Here is a 17847-nt window from a genome sequence, read left to right as displayed (position 1 = left end):
GATTGTTGGCCTTCTTGTTTTGATGATGATGTACAAACAATTTACTACTAATATTGTTTGTCTAGTGTTTGTTTATATATCCTTGCATATATATTTTTCATCATATAGGATATATCTCATTGTTTATATTGCATATTCTTGCTCATTATTAGTAGTATATCCATCTTGCAAGAATATACTTATTAATTAGTTTTAATTGGTATTTAATCGGATTAGATTAGCATAAGACCCTAATCACCCCCCTTCTAGGGTCTAACAGTATATGACAGGATTAAGCGATTACATCCGAAAGGAGATGAAGCTATTCACGGTGGAATCAATTGCAGAGGCGAGTGTGAAGGCTATTGCCCTCGAGGGCAAGCAAAAGAAGGGGGGCAACAAGGCTAAGGGAGACTCCAAACAGACGGGAGGCGAGTCTAGTGGTTCCCAATCTAAGGAGGAGAAGAAGAAGGGTGATCCAGGGAAGGCAGGGCTGATTTGTAGTCACTACGAGAAGACATGGCACACAGCTGATCGGTGCTGGGAGAAGTATCCTCATCTCAAGCCAAGAGGGTTGAAGAAGAAGGAGGAAAGAAAGACATTCATGATAGCTCAAGGTCCGAAAGAATTCCCGGAGATGACAGAGCCCAACAGCAGTCTCAACCTTATGGCGGGGAAGCGGACCACGAAAGAGGACGACGACCCGAGAGAGCAACTCCTTGTTCTTAAGTTGCAAGCGAAGACCAGTTTGGTTGATGCCATTATTGATTTGGGTAGCGAGAAGAATTTGATATCCGAGGCATTGGTTCGAAGCTGGGTCTGAAGACGGTCAAGCATCCGAAGCCCTATCCATTAGGGTGGATTCAGAAGGAGGAGAAACTGAGTGTAGTTGATCAATGCACTGTCAGATTTGCGCTCCTCGAGTTGTATATTGACGAGGTCACGTGCGACGTCGTTCCATTGGATGTTTGTCAGATTATACTGGGCAATCCGTACTTATAGGATAGATATGCGATCTACGAGAGGCGGGCTCAGAAGTACTCATTCACTAAGGATGGTGAAAAGTTCATATTTCGTTCGGCATCTCTTCCGAGGGAGACAAGCTTGGGGACGGTGACGCGAGCAAAGAGACTAGTGAATGCAAGTAAGAAGTTTGTCTCGCTGTGCATTAGACTTTCAGAAAAGCCATCGATAAAGGATTGCAACTTGGGGCGAAAGGTGATTACGACGAGACGCGGGATGGATGAGATGTTTTCGATCGGACGTCGAGACTAGGTTCCTAGCAGGGCCAGATGGTGCAGAAAAGATGGAGGAGCTCGAGAGTTTCCTCAGCAAAAGTTCTAACTTGAACAGGACTTCAAGTTCCTAAAGAGAGGACCCATGATACGGGTGTATCTTCTCTTCAGGAGCTTAGCGATCCTCATGGGAGCTTCAGGATAGATGATTCTCATGATAGCATGAGAATAGGGGTGTAAAATAGTACAGTGGAACGCAGGTGGAAGCGTGGAACGAGACGACGAGTAGCAGATTTGAAGAATCCAGTTTTCAGCTCGTGAGTCGACTCATACATGAACATGAGTCGACTCATCAGGTTGAGTCGACTCATGACTGTCATGAGTCGACTCACGAAACCCAGCCATTTTGTCAAAAGTTTTTCCTCGGTCGACTCATCAGTTTATGAGTCGACTCATCAGTCATGAGTCGACTCATATGCAGTTTTGAGTCGACTCATTGACGGTTTCCTGATTTGGTTGGGTTTCTGTTCACACGAATTCCTGTTGGTTTTAGGCTTGGTTATTTATCAGATTGCCATCCATATTTATACACCTATATAAAGGATTGTTTTAGGGTTTCTAAGCAATCAGAAATCAGAGAGTTTAATCAAGAGAGATTAGATTGTAATTGAGATTTGGAGAGCCTGTTCTTCAATTCTAGAATCAGAGAGTTTAATCAAGAGAGATTAGATTGTAATTGAGATTTGGAGAGCCTGTTCTTCAATTCTAGAGTGAGATTGTGAGAGATTGTAAAGTGCATACTCATAATCTAGAGAAAGTATTTTCCTTCGCCCAAAACCTGAGTCATTCTTGTGTTCTTATTGTTTTCTCCTCAACCCATCTTTGATAATTTTGCGATCAAAGGTGCTCGTACGGCAACACGTATCATATATGGTCATGTAACCTCTAATGTTATAGAATCCTTTAACAGCTGGATACGTGATGCTCGATTGTCTCGTATCTTACAAATGGTGGAGCATATCCGCAGACAAATTATGACTCGCATGAACAACAGACGCATAATGGCTGATAAGTGGACAATTAAGCTATCTTTGTCCTAAAGCTGAGAAGATTATTAGAGAACATATGGAAAAGGGATCTACTTTAGAGATTAAGCAATATAGAGATGATATATTCGAAGTGCAATCACATAGAACCACTCGCGTTGATTTGACGAAGAGGATATGCACTTGCCGTGCTTGGGACGTAACTCGTATTCATTATGTGCATGCTTGTGCAGACATCATTTATATGAAAAGAGAGGCATATCAATATTATGACTGGTTCATGTCCGTAGAAGCGTTTAAGAAGAGCTACAATAAAATATTATATCCCATACCAGATTATGAGAAGCGGAGTGTGCCTAGGGATGAAATCCAGATTTTACCACCAATTACCACGAAGAGGAGGGGAAAAAATAGAACAAGACACATAAATAACAGACCCATCTTAAAACGTCCAGTCAAATGTGGTCGATGCAAAGCTGAGGGGCACAACCGAGCAACTTACAACCAGCCCATCGGTGATTAGTGTGTTATGCTTCTTACAACAAGAATGGCGCTAGAGAAATATAAGTTGTATTTAAGTTTACATTATATATCATGGGACAGGTGTAATCTGCTGCAAGGCAGCAAGATGTTTTGAATTTTGTACTTGAACATGTTAACATATAACTGTATCTGTACTACTACTAGTTTTAGCTGAAATGGATACCCTTCAACCCCAAAGTTTGAGTTTAAATGATTGTTGATTCTCAAATCTAGGTGACTGTTCAACAGCTAGCTGATTAGTTGTTCCAACAGACATATTCCAACGACTAGTTATCAATTCCAATATGTAATAGATAATGTTATGCAAAGCCCAGGTAAAACCTTATCTCTTGTTCCTACCATCCCGTGAAAACTCATTTTGAGATTGTGAGATGAAGAATGAGGAGGGCTCTATAGCACTACAAGAGGTATGTTGTTTCTGCAAAATTCCAACCCCCCTCAAGCAGTGCAAAAATAGGATCAACAAAGGTAGATACTGCTGGGGATGTGCAAAGTTCTCAAATAGGCAATGCAAGTTTTTTGTTTGGGCTCACAATGCTAATGCAGTGAAGGAGAACATGGCCGTTCACCAAGAATTACCTGTTGAAGATGAGATAGCAGCCAAAACAAAACAGTTGAAGAAAGCATTGAAGCAATTGAATCATGACGTTGAAAAATGGAAAACTTGTTCGTTCTTTCTATGTTGCTTCTGTGTGGTTCTAATTTGCTTAAACATTATGATATACAAGTTGAAAATTAACTGAAACATGTGCAGTTCATAATATTTACACTGTGGTATAAAAATTAAAGCTTGTTTTTTTAAAAGTTTATTAAAGATCAACTTGTAAACTTTTACTGAAAGCGGTTAACTTTCAGTGCTATTTGATCTAATCCAAAGTGGTTAGCTTTCAGGCTGCCCTGGTTAATTTTACTCAAATTGGTTAACTTTTGTTGCATCGTGTTAACTTTTACTGAGTCTGGTTAACTTTAGCTGAGACTGGTTAACTTCTGCTGAAACTGGTTAATTTTCAGCAACATATGTTAACTTATGCTGAAACAGGTTAACTTTCAACATTTGCATGGCATTTAGCCGTTGGTAGCAGAAATACCTTAACAAAAAGTTTCAAACTTTCATCCATTGAAGACTGTTCAATTAATATACAATCACAATGTTATGTTACCATCGTCAACCAGTTTCAATTCCTACATTTACACCCATCCTGTGCTGTAAAATAATATATACAAGACTACATTTGTTCCCATAGTTAACTTGTTCAATTACTACATAATGATAACACTTTCACTCATCATGTGATCCAATATCCTGTTGATGTCTCTGTCCTCATCCTTTCACGATAAGTTCGGCTGCAAGCCTGGCACGGATGACGGTAGAATTGTCTCCTGGATTAGTTACCTAAATCGTATTAACCCCATTGATTATAGCCTTCATGTATAAGAGAACGAAAAGCCCACAACCAAAACTGCAACGCGAAAATACAAATAACAGTTATGTTAGATATATGATGTTGGATGTGGTGAAAAAGATAATCTTATGATATACTAACATTCCAGACTATTGCTCGCAAGGGACAGCTTCATATCTGAACTTCCTCCAAACATTATCAGGATCAAAACCAGACATCAGATGATCCATGAAACCAATTACTTTATTCACCGGTTCGAGCCATGCATCGTGGGTAGCTGAGCTGTAATGCTTGATAACGTCCTCATCCAACCTGACTTCAGCAACATGCTAATGGTCCTGACGCACAAGCGGGACAAGGAGTATATTCTTCCTCGTAGCAACATGCTTTTGTATAAATGAAGTATAGATATGTTAGAAATAAGGAGTGTTTGCATGAAGGGTGTGTTGTATTGCCAAGAATATAATGTTATGCCAGGAGTAAACAACTGCTAAAGAAACTTAGTAGCAAAAAATTAACAACTTACGCAGAAAAAGACCGATACAACCCCATAATTATGGCTCATTGGAGCAATTTCTGGCCTATCTTGCTATGTGTTAATTCTATCGATCAAAGCTTCCATGACCTATAAATATACCATACATAATATACACATTAAATTGTACTACAGCACAACACTTGTAAAAGACAGAAATGCATATAGTGAGGTAATTAAACTTGCATGGTCATTAATACGTCCTCCTCGTAGTAGATTGAGAAGCTCCAAAGAATCGATGCTACTGTTGGACGTATTAACAACAATACATGACCTGATATATGACAGAAAGATACAAACATTAACAGTTGTTATCGATACGTGCACATGTAATAGCAGGATGTCCATGCAAAGGTTAACATAAATTAAAATAACATATAACAGTGAAAATAAATGGCCAAAAGTTAACTTGCATGGTCAAAAGTTTACATGTAAAATCATCAATAACATTATCGAACTTGCAAAGGTTAACATAGATGGTCAAAAGTTAACATATATTCTGGAAATGTTAACATATAATAGTGAACAATAACATGGTCTAGCAAAGGTTAACAAAAATGGGCATAAGTTAACATAATTCTATCATCATTAGTTCACATAAATTAAACTTACTGATGAGCTTTCTTATTGCAAAACTCTGAGACCCATCTGTTCTCCTCTAGTGTTAGCTTTGTCGCTATATGGTGGGGTATTCTAAAGTTATGAACAAATGTTCCTTCACTGTCAACCAAGCGTATGCTAAAATCATCAACAACAGGAATACCCTCGTTTAGCAACTTCATCAGAGCCTCCTCCTTCTTCTTGATTTTCCTGTTCTTTTGAAAATCCCAAGTGCATTCACCATGCTTGTAGTAGTACCTGATTTTTTTCCTATCATCCTCCTTATGGTGTGAAATTGTAATTATATCTGGATGGGCTACCTTCTTCTTTTCTTCAATGAAAGGTGTTCGGACTAGCTGAGAACGCGTCCTGATTCTGGTACTTGGTCCCCTTGTCCCCTTGGAAACCGGACTAGCTGAGAACGCGTCCTGATTCTGGTACTTGGTCCCCTTGTCCCCTTGGAAACAACTTTCTTCAATCTCTTTTGATAAACTTGTAGCAAGTCTTTCTCCTCCACTCTCATCTCCACCACTTTCTCTGCACTTCTCATCTCTTCTTCCTTCTCTTTCTCATCCACTCTCATCTCGACCACTTTCTCTACACTTCTCTTCTCTTCTTCCTTCTCTTCCTTAATCATGTCCTACTCTATCTCTTCCTCTTTGTCATTTATTTTCATCTCCTGCTCACTATCTTCCTCTTCAAAGTACTCCGTTCTATCTTCCTCATTCTCATCTATATCTGTATCTTCCTCTTTCTTCTCCTGCTCTTTATCTTCCTCAAATAGTTCCTCCTCTCTATCTTCTTCTTGTCCTCCTCTTTATCTTCCTCTTTCTGCTCCTGCTCTCTCTCTTCCATCTCTTCCTGTTTATCTTCCCCTCCCTTCTCTTCATCTTCATCTTGGTCAACTTTATCTACCTCATGCTCTGATTGCGCTACATCCTCCGCAATATGAAAGGTTTCCTTACCAATATTGTACACATCGTCATAATTGAAGCAATCGACATCGTCACCCTTGACAGTGCTATAAACACTACTTTTCCTCTTGGACATAATAGCCTCCACATCTTTCATCAGGTCATCGGGATCAATCAGGTCAGCAATTCCTTCGTACTTCACCAATTTGCTATTCAGCCTATGTATCTCCTTAGAGCAAGCATCTCATTGAAGGCGCTTATTATGCTTTGTGGCATGGAGCAATTTCCAATTTAATTTGGCTATATTCCTCTAAAACTGAATTTGCTGATCAATGGTTAACTTCTCTATTTCATTTTCTCTTTCAAGCGCTTTACTGATATGATGGGAGACAATCTGAAAAATATCCAGGTCCCCATTACCATGTAAATCCACAAAATTAAGGATAAAAGTTATGAAAAGCTAACATGTTAATCTGAAAACTAACATGAGCACAACTTCATGAAAGATAACATAAAATATTAGAAGTTATCATGATTGTTAAGTAATTACATGTACTAATGATGCGGTATAAACATGTACCAAAAATATTGCAAATGCACAACCGTGTCAAGTTATAGTATAAAGAGTTATCGATCCCACGAGGAAGGTGTTTTGTAGGAGAAAATATAAAATCGGTTCTTATGTTGTGTGCGTGACAAAATAGGAGTGATGAGTGAATGTGATTGTGGAGAGAATGATTAAGCGAAAATGGTGTGTAAATAGGTGTGATCAACAAGGCAAGAAGGAAGAATGAATAAAATCGAGAAACAAATAAAAAATCAAGAATGTAAAGATAGCGGATTCAATTAAAGATATGGGTAATCTAGAATTGAATCCTCTTATTAGAAAAAAAGTGATTCCCTAGAGGGTTCTAGCCTAAAGGCGAATCAAAGAAAGTAAAAATAAACAAAAAGAAAAACTAAATCCAAGAGGGTTCTAGCCTCAACGTGAATAGTGCAAGAAATTAAAATCTAACTACAAAATAAATTACAAAATCTAAACTATAAAATAAATTATGAATAGTGCAAGAAATTAAAATCTAACTACAAAATAAATTACAAAATCTAAACTATAAAATAAATTACCAAAATACAAGAAAATGAATCTACTCTATAAGCATAAAATAAATCTAATCTATGAGCATGAAATAAATCTAAGGCAAGAGGGTTCTAGCCTCTTGGCTATTTAAACAAGAAAATAAAATCTAATTACAAGCATGAAAATAAATCTAACTAATAAGCAATAAAAGAGAAATAAAAGAGAAAAAGAAAAGAAATGAAAACCTCTAAATAATTCTTCATCTCCATCTTCATCATCCAACAAAGAGAAGAAATATTTAAAGTGGTAAAAAAAATTATTATTATTAATTGTAACAAAAAGTTACTTTTTGGAAGGCCTTCTCAATTAAGAGTAGCCCTCCTCTCCAAAAGGAGTTTACAAAATTTTCACCCTAACCCCTCACTCTCTACCCCTATTTATAGTAAACATCAGTGAATGAGAGCCATTGGATTCAAATCTTATCCAAAACCAACAAAAATCAGCCATTGGATTGTAACTGCCTGGACGTCCGTATCGATACCCGCATCGATAGGGGTATCGATGCGGGCATCGATACAGGCATCGATGCGGGCATCGATACAGGCATCGATGCGGGCATCGATGCCTGCTCTTCTCCTGTTGCTGTCCGCAGAACTCTTGTATTTTGCTTTTGGGCTTGTGTCTTGGGCTTTGGCTTGGACTTTTGGGCTTGGCATTTTCTCTTGATTTTCCATTGGGCTTTGAATTATTTGAAAGAATTCCTTTGGCTTCATGGGCTTCATTTCTTCATTAAATCAAATTAAAGAAGTCAGTGAATAACTAAATTCACTTGATAACTTTAGACAATCTAATTATAGCTAGTTATCACTCAAGAAAACGTTTTTATAAATAACTTTAAGGTATATTTCCTAGAAAATCTTCTCATTATAGCAATACAAAACCAAGCCAAACTTAGAAATTTAATTTAAAAGTTTTGAAAAGAACATGCTAACTCTTTGTTTAAAATAATATTCAAGTTGCTTGATCTAAAATATTTTCGAAGACCATATATACAAATATAACTATATATAAAACATTTATTAGTATTTTTTATTTTTTTATATTATTATTATTTTTAACTCTTTCTTCCTTGGTGATTTTTTTTCTACTTTAACGGGCTTTCTAAGCGATCATTTAACGAGTTTTGGGCTAATGGATCCCAACCCAATTGGGCTTAGGTCATTAAGTATGAAAATACTCCTTGGGCTTAATTACTCGATCCGCTTAGGCTTTATAAGATAGAATCACCTTGAATTTAAGAGTTTTTTTTCTTTTAGTGCTCATTTTTCGCACTCTTCTTTTTGTAATTTTTTTTATATGTATATGTGTATATATACTAAAAAATATGTAAGTCAAGCCACTTTGAAGAATTATTTTTAACTCTAAGCTAAGCATGTATTCCATTATTTTAAATAAAAAACTAAGTTAAGGCTTAAGTAAAGTATACTACTTTGAAAATCATTTCTTAAGAACTTTATTTAGAGTTATCATAAAAGGTGAACTTGAGTAAATAACAGATTTAAAATTCATCAAATAAATCAATTATTACATAACTCTATCAATTTGGCATGTGACGATATTTTTATAATTTTTTTAAGGAAAAGGAGAAAAAAAAGACAAAAATGCAACTAAAAATGTAAAATAAAGAGAAAAAATAACTAATTCCCACCCCCACACCTAAATTTTGCATTGTCCTCAATGCAAACTCTATGATGAAGTAAAGCAGATAAGAAGTGAATCACTTACATTTGGTCGGTTGATAAAAATCTGCAATTACCTTTGGTCTGAGGAGGATGAAATAAAATTTTTTTTTCTTTTTTTTCGCTTTTTCTTTTCTTTTTTTTATTTTTTTCCCTTTTTTCTTTTTTTTCTTTTTTTTAACAACTGAACAAGAAACTCTCAAATGAGAGAAGAGTAAATTCTTTTTATTATTCTAAAATAAACAAAATAAACAATATAGAATAAAATATTCAACATGAAGAGTTCCTGTTCTACATTGAATCCTACCTTACTGTTGAAAATTCTTCCCCGTATTTTAAACAAATTCAGAATGATATAATCAATAATGTGAATTTTTAAGCATTTCGGGGTGTTTAATAATTCTTGCAACAAAGTAATGTAGGTATTATTGGTGTCATGCATTTTACATTTCTTAATGAACTTAGACTCTTGTACTGTGAAGTTTTGTTTTCTAACAACCAATTCTTCTGTAAAAATTTGGTTGTTGATTATTCTCCAAAAATCTAAGTTCATCAAGAAAGAGTTCTTCAAAATTTAATTCAAAGCAGCAAATATTTAACACAGTTTTATTATTCTCAGGGACCTGATCTGCTTCTTCCAAAAACTCTAACTCTTCATCAAAAATTTCCTCAAAACTCAAATCAAACTCTTCTTCTTTTTCTTCTTCTGATCTTTCCTGAATGTAATTTATTTCTAGAGGCTGATTATTTTGTTAGTTCCCTGGATTAAAAATATTAAGATCAGCAGTCAAATTCCCAAAGAACAGCTTCATTTGACCAGTTCTACAGTTGATGAGAGCATTAGAAGTGGCTAAGAAGGGTCGTCCTAAGATGACAGGTATCTGTCCTTTGGGATTGGAAACAGACTGTGTTTCTAAGACTATTTGTTGGAAATTTGCAGTAAAAAGACAGTGAAAGAAAAATTGACTTGTATTCTCTCAAAATCGATTACAATTTGGATTCTGATTACAAAAGAGAGGAGAATAAATTTGATTCTCCCCTTTGTTTAAAACTGGGTTCTTCACGGTGGCGATGGAGTGCCTCCCTCGAATGCTCGCGTCGAGTTTGCTCTCCGTTGACGATCCGCACATTTTGATTCACGGGAACGTGATTTTCTCCTCACGGTTTGACGCTGTGGAGAACTTGCGTGGCAAGTTTAAAAATAACTCTTAACGAGTTGATAACTCAGAGCGAGTTTTAGAAGAACTTGCAGAGCAAGTTTTGAACTCTGATTGAGTTGATAACTCTTAACGAGTTGATAACTTTGAACGAGTTAAACTCTATGGAAGAGTTGATTTAACCGAAAGTTGGTTATAAGCCAAGGATGAAGAAGCTCCTATTGCCGATCTCCAAAATCCCAGCCGAAGGATGAAGGCTCTTCTTTGCTACCAAGCTTGCTCTTGACCGAATCTCCCTCTGTTGATGAGACAAAATCCGATCATTTAACTCAATTGAGTTTCTCATATTTATAGGGGATTAAGGGTGGTAACTATCCCCTTAATCCGCTCCTAAGTGGGGCGGAAATCCCTCAAATCGTGGGGGAAAACAGTTCCTGAAACTGTTTAGTTCGTGTTTGAACGAGTCAAACGCCTAAATTGGCGTTCTGGACCTTAACTCTGCGTCTTAGAGATGAGACGCAGAGTTGGGCGCTCGCTGGGAGTCGAAACGCACAGGCCGCTTGCGTTTCGGACCTTAACTCTGCGTCGTGGAGATGAGACGCAGAGTTGGGCGCTCGCTGGGAGTTGAAACGCACAGGCCGTGCTGTTTTAGAGATGAACTCTGCGTTTTAGGCTGAAAACGCAGAGTTGGACCTGTTTTAGGCTGAGAACGTACATGTCGTGCTGTTTTAGAGATGAACTCTGCGTTTTAGGCTGAAAATGCAGAGTTGGGCCTATTTTAGGCTGAGAACGCACATGTCGTGCTGTTTTAGATATGAACTCTGTGTTTTAGGCTGAAAACGCAGATTGGCCTTTTTTAGGCTGAAAACGCACAGTTGGGTCGTAACTCTGCGTTTTGATGTTATATCACGAGGATAAACTCTGCGTTTTGAGGTTATAACGCTGGTTCGACCTGTGCGTTTTGACTCTGTAATGCAGAGACGAACCTTAGGCGGGCTCGGCGAGCTTCAGGCTAAGTCCAATGTTCTGATGAAGTCCGGTCTTGCAGACGGACTTCAGAACATAACTTGCTGCGAAGAACAGGTCATAACTTTCAAACCGTAAGTTGGAATTGGACGAATTATATATGAAAATCGGCTATCTCGACGAGACGGAGCCATCCGAACCCAGCCAAAGGCTTCGGTTCGCTTCCTCCGTTTCGCCAAATTCCTTACGGTTTGAGAGATATATGCGTTTTAATATGAAGAGACCGTCAATTTGTAGTCTCTTTTGCTAGAGCGTTGCAAAGATCGTCACCTTGTAACCTTCGTCTTGGCTCCTTAAAAATATGAGAGTCATCAGATTGTAACTCCCGATGTTGATTGTGAAGGCTGTTGAATTAGATCTTTCATCAGTTGTCGTGAAGGTCGTCAGATTGTAACCTTCAGCGATCTACGTGAAAGTCCTCAAATTATAGCCTTATGAAAGTCGTCAGATTATAACTTCAGTCATCGGTGTTTGATGGGGATCAGCTATCTGTCGTGATTTTTAGACAGCCTACAAAGACTACAAAATCTACTGGAAAAATAAAATCTCCAACCTTGATCAGAACATCCTCTAACTCACCCATAGGGACCTTGACAGATCTATCAGCCAACTGTAAGGTGCATTTGATTAGATTCAGTACACCTAGACCCAATTGCTGATAGACTGAATATGGAAGTAAATTGACACTAGCCCCTAAGTCTAAAAGCGTTTTATCAATGTGAGTATTACCAATGATACATGAAATGATGGGGGAACCTGGATCTTTACGTTTCAAATGTATGGGATTTGATAGTATTTCACTGATATTGGCAGGTAAAAAGACTTTCTTTGGAACATTTATTTGCCTCTTCTTAGTGCATAATTCTTTTAAAAATTTAGCATAAGATAGAATTTGTTCAATTACATCTAAGAGAGGAATGTTGACCTTAACCTGCTTGAATATTTCTAGGATCTTCTCCTCCTGAGGAGAGTATTTCCTAGACCTGAGTCTATCTGGAAATGGAGCAACCGGTCTAAATCTATCAAAAGCAGGCTCAGGTTCGGGTTCAGGTTCTTGGTCATCTGAGGGGAGTGATTGTTGAATAGATTCATCAAAAGGAGAAGGAGAAGGAATTTGTATAGGATCAAGAGTTTGACTTGGAGGAGTTCTCACTTGATTATCGACCTGTCTACCTAACCGAAGTGAATGGATTGTATTCACTTGGGCTTCATAGGATGAACTGCATCCTGTGTTCTTAGGGTTGACCATGGGTTGACTTGAAAATTTTCCCTTCTCTCTTTCACTCACGGCACTAGCTAGTTGACCAAGTTGGGATTCTAATCTAACTATAGCTTGAGTGTTGGAGTTGAACATTTGTCCAGTTGATTGCATGAAGGAATTCAGAGTGCTAGACGTTTGAGTCAACATATTCGTGGTTTGAGTGGAGGCCTTAATTATGGTTTCCAAACCCCTTTCCAAGACGTTGAGACGTTTATCCTGATCTGGATTATGATGAGTCTGAATTACAGCTTGATGAATAGGAGACTGATTTTGATACGGCAGATTGGGTTGTTGAAATTGTGAATGAGAATTGAACGGACCTGTGTTTCCCCTAGGATAATGTTGGGTCGAAGCGGGAGTGAAGTTTTGAGTTCCGGGAGAATTTCCTAAATTCCATGCAAAATTGGGATGATTTCTCCACCCTGGATTGTCGGTTGGAGAAAATAGATCATTTCTAGGGTGCTGGAATGCAGCATTCATCTGTTCTAATGCATTGTTGTTTCATAGGAGAGGGCATTTCTCTGAAATGTGGGTAGGAGACTGACAATTATGACATCCTGAGGCAGAAACATGATTGATTTGAGCTGGAGCTCGTTCCTTAATTTCTAAAGCTTCTAACCTTCGCAGAATCGTCGCCATCTTCGCTTCAGAAGCAATGTTTGACTCCAAGGAAAGACCACTAGACTTAGATTGGGGAACTGATGAAACCCTATCATCACAGTGTTCTCATTGCATTGTTTTTTCAGAAAGACTCTCTAAAAACTCTCAAGCTTCATCAGCGTTTTTCCTCATGAAATTCCCGTGGCACATTGATTCTAAGGAAGTTTTTGCAGAATAATCTAATCCCTCATAAATTATTTGGCACAATCGCCATTTTTCTAAACCGTGATGAGGACATTGGATGAGAAGATCTTTAAATCGGTCAAAATACTTCCAAAAGGGTTCTCCCGAGACAATTTTAAAATTCATGATACTGTTTCTTAGCTTCACTGTTTTATGGATAGGAAAAAATTTCTTAAGAAAAACGGTGATAAATTCCTCCCACGTAGTGATGGAATTTATGGGTAAGCTATACAGCTATTTTTTTGCTTTGTCTTTGAGGGCAAATGGAATAAATCTGAGTTTGATCGCATCTTCGTTTAATGCTCTCATTTTAATCATAATACACACTTCCTCAAATTCCGAGATAAAAATATATACATCTTCTGTTCATTACCAAGGAATTTGGGAAGCATGTTTATGTATTGCGGTCTAAGCTCAAAATTTATTCCATTTGTTTCGGGGAGCCTAATGCACGAAGGGATTGCATTCCTAATGGGATAGCACATATCATGAAGAACGGGTGGATTAGGATGCTCCATTTCTATGATTGGTTCAAAGCGAATTAATCGACGTGTATTATCCCTAATCCACTGTTGCATACACCAAAACTATTTCTTTTTATTTTTTTTATAAAGAAAGAGAAAAAAGAAAAAAAATTAGTTTTTTTTATAAAAAAAATAGAGAAAACCTAACTAAAACAAATCAAAGCAATCACTTTTCAATCACTCTAATTCTAGGGTTTAGCCTAACTCAACTAGACCAGCTCCTAACCAAAAACTCCTACAGTGAAAAGATTAAAGTTTTACCCAGGTAGTTAGCCAGGTAAGGATAGTACTAGAGGGTGATCAGAGATCAATTAAGTACCTCGTTCTTTACGGAGCGCTTTACGCAACCCCTAAACCTTGCCTTAGACACCAACTAATCTGAGAAAACTTAAACCGGTTCACTTAAGGATTTCTTGTTCCTTATTGAGCTCGAATCCTTAGGGGCCAACGTCTAATGAGTTTTATTAGGCTTGGGTGGTGTAGTGAGGAATTAGTGATTTTTGGGCTAAGGAAAGGGTGATGAAATCCCTCACCTTATCTTGATTATGGGGTTTTGCCCTTAAAAATATTTTTAAGTGTAAAATATTTTTAAGTATGTGCCAAATCAAGATGCTCAAATCACTTGGTGAATTCCTACTATCAATATGAAATGCAACCCTATGAATTAAAAGCAACTAAAAATGATGGAAAAGAAAAATCTTTTTTTAATTAGGGTTCACAATCAAACAAATGAGAAGGGGGGGATATGTTTGAATTTATTATCTTGTTAGTAAATGTCAAAGTGGAGGGTGAATTTTATTATGGTCAACAAAAATAAAATCTTCTTTTTTTTAAGTCCTAATTGTCTCTAAATGTGAAGAAGTAGCTAAATGGTGAAATTAAAAACTAGAAAGAGGACTTACCCGAAAGCAAATCTTCAAATCCTAATTCTCCAATCCGCGATCTTCAAGCTCCAAGCGTTTTCTTCACAAAAAACACACTAGTTAAAGAACCAAAATAATTAAAACCTACTTAAGCACCTTCCCCGTTAACGGCGCCAAAAACTTGATGCGGTATAAACATGTACCAAAAATATTACAAGTGCACAACCGTGTCAAGTTATAGTATAAATCGGTTCTTATGTTGTGTGCGTGACAAATAGGAGTGATGAGTGAATGTGATTGTGGAGAGAATGATTGTGATTGTGGAAATGAATATATTTGAGAGTGGAAGTGAGTAAAAAATAAATGTGATCAACAAGGCAAGAAGGAAGAATGAATAAAATCGAGAAACAAATAAAAAATCAAGAATGTAAAGATAGCGGATTCAATTAAAGATATGGGTAATCTAGAATTGAATCCTCTTATTAGAAAAAAGTGATTCCCTAGAGGGTTCTAGCCTAAAGGCGAATCAAAAAAAGTGAAAATAAACAAAAAGAAAAACTAAACCCAAGAGGGTTCTAGCCTCAACGTGAATAGTGCAAGAAATTAAAATCTAACTACAAAATAAATTGTAAAATCTAAACTACAAAATAAATTGCCAAAATACAAGAAAATAAATCTACTCTATAAGCATAAAATAAATCTAATATATGAGCATGAAATAAATCTAAGGCAAGAGGGTTCTAGCCTCTTGGCTATTTAAACAAGAAAATAAAATCTAATTACAAGCATGAAAATAAATCTAACTAATAAGCAATAAAAGAGAAATAAAAGAGAAAAAGAAAAGAAATGCAAACCTCTAAATAATTCTTCATCTCCATCTTCATCATCCAACAAAAAGAAGAAATATTTAAAGTGGTGAAAAAAATTATTATTATTAATTGTAACAAAAAGTTACAAATTTGGAAGGCCTTCTCAATTAAGAGTAGCCCTCCTCTCCAAAAGGAGTTACAAAAATTTTCACACCCCTAACCCCTCACTCTCTACCCCTATTTATAGTAAACATCAGTGAATGAGAGCCATTGGATCAAACTTGAGCCCCAAGACAAGTAAAATCAGCCATTGATGCGCGCTACACTAATCTGGCATCGATGCAGGCATCGATGCAGGTATCAATGCAGGCATCGATGCCCACATTGATGCCGACATCGATACCTATTATTTCCAAATTCTGATTTCACGGATAGCTTCGTCTCGTCGAGATAGGCGATTTTCATATATTATATGTTAAATTCCGCCTTCCGGATTAGGAGATATCGTCAATTCTTTGTGGCCAACCATTTTGAATATGATTTCTTTTCATATTGGATTTTTGATTTTCTCCGGCTTCTACAGGCTACACGACTTCATTCTGGGCTTTTGGATAATTTGGAAATTGATTTTCCAATGTGCTTCTTTGCTTCATTTCTTCATTTAATCAATGGGTTTTTGTTGAGAGATGAGAGTTTGAGATTTATTCTTCATTAACCTGCAATTAAAAGATAAAAACAATTATTAGTGGTATATTTATTCATATAAAATAGATAATGAGGGTATAAAATTATAATAAAATATGATTATCAACTAACATGATCATGAACATTGGGCACTAACTCAACATGAAACAATGTAATTGTCTTGTACAACGAAACCAAACATGAAACCACCATAGCAATTTAATAATGAATTAATGATGAACTACTCCAAATTTCAACCAATATAAATAAGGAAAAATCAGTAAAGAGTCATTGATGCTTACATATCCTACGGATGAGCTATGTAGTCTGCTCTTCACTCTGGCTTGTTTGTCATCCTTTACATTTTCTATCTTCTCCTTCTTCCTCGGCAGTGAAACCACCATAGCTTTACTCTTAGATGATATAGGTCTCATTCTTACTTCTCCATGACGAGCGTTAGCCTCCTTCCCGCTGGGCTCCCTTAGAGGGCATTTCTCATCCCATGGGCTGCTGTTTGAAATTAGTTTATCCTTAAACTTAATGTTTGCTTTTTTGCCTTGGAGACAATTGTCTCCCTCGTCATCGATCCATCCGTCCCTCCGACCCTTACCCAATTGGTCAACGGAGGCTTTCATCTCAAGTTTAGGGCTGGTTTTTTAATCCCTATCATCTCTGTTTTCGTCGAAAGTTACCTTAGTCATTGATTTCATTAAACTTTAAGCGTTACAAATGAATTCAAATAACAAAAGAACAAAAGATTACAACTTTCTTGAAAATAAATACAAGATCCGTTTATCGGCTCTTGCTTGCGTGGGTTCTTTGCCGGTGTCGGGGTTAATCCGTGGACGACCGCGAATCAGATCCGGTTGTAGGAAAATTCGGCAGAGCTTCGCCTTCGCCGAGGAAGTTTTCTAGTTTGAAGCGCTGAGATCGACAAAGCAAAATCAGGGCTCTTCTCGAGATTAAGACCAAGCCTAATCTCAAGGAATGAACGTACGGGCTTCGGATCCTTCGAACGGCTTCTCCTTTGCTCCAAAGTTCGCCGGGATCTCGTTGACCTTCGCTGAAATTTCGTGCTCCTTCACTCTTCAATCCGGCAGCACCTCGTCCTCTTGATAAAATTCCAGCTCTCGAAAATGGAGGCATTGGCTCATATTTATAGGCCTCGAATGCGGTTATTTGGATGAGAACAAGTGATTTGGCTCTATCTTCAGTTGACAACAGCCTAATCACGTTTGGGGATGATCTCAAGTCAGTTAAGAACCCCTGGAATAGATGAATCCTGCAAAAAACCACTTTAAAACCGTCAAAACGCGTTTCGGGTACCAAACTGCGCGGCAGACTGGTCTGACCTGCGCTTGCGCGGGTCGGACAGATCCGACCCGTGCTTGCGCGGGTCGGACCTATCCGACCCGCGCTTGCGTGGGTCGGATTGATCCGTCCCGCGTTTGCGCGGGTCGGATCATCCCGTCCTGCGCTAGCGCGGGTTCGCCGACTTTTTCCTTTTTCTGTTTTCTTTCTTCGTGTTTGACTGACGCGCACGCGTTGATTGACGTGCGCGCGTTGACCGGCGCGTACGAGTTGATTGACGTGCGCACGTTGACCAGC

General features: G+C 37.7%; 1 protein-coding gene across 1 annotated transcript; it reads right to left on the bottom strand.

The window, feature by feature from the left end:
- On the bottom strand, positions 6074-16874 carry LOC109835172 (uncharacterized protein DDB_G0283697-like). The gene is made up of 2 exons (XM_020403160.1): positions 16542-16874; positions 6074-6484 (listed from the first exon to the last, which is right to left on the bottom strand). Exons 1-2 carry the CDS (start codon positions 16872-16874, stop codon positions 6074-6076), a joined length of 744 nt encoding a protein of 247 aa, XP_020258749.1.

The sequence above is a fragment of the Asparagus officinalis genome, chromosome 3, assembly GCF_001876935.1.
Source record: "Asparagus officinalis chromosome 3, Aspof.V1, whole genome shotgun sequence".
Lineage (NCBI taxonomy): Eukaryota > Viridiplantae > Streptophyta > Magnoliopsida > Asparagales > Asparagaceae > Asparagus > Asparagus officinalis.
Note: the sequence above shows the minus strand (reverse complement) of the source record. Positions and strands in the feature narration are given on the sequence as shown.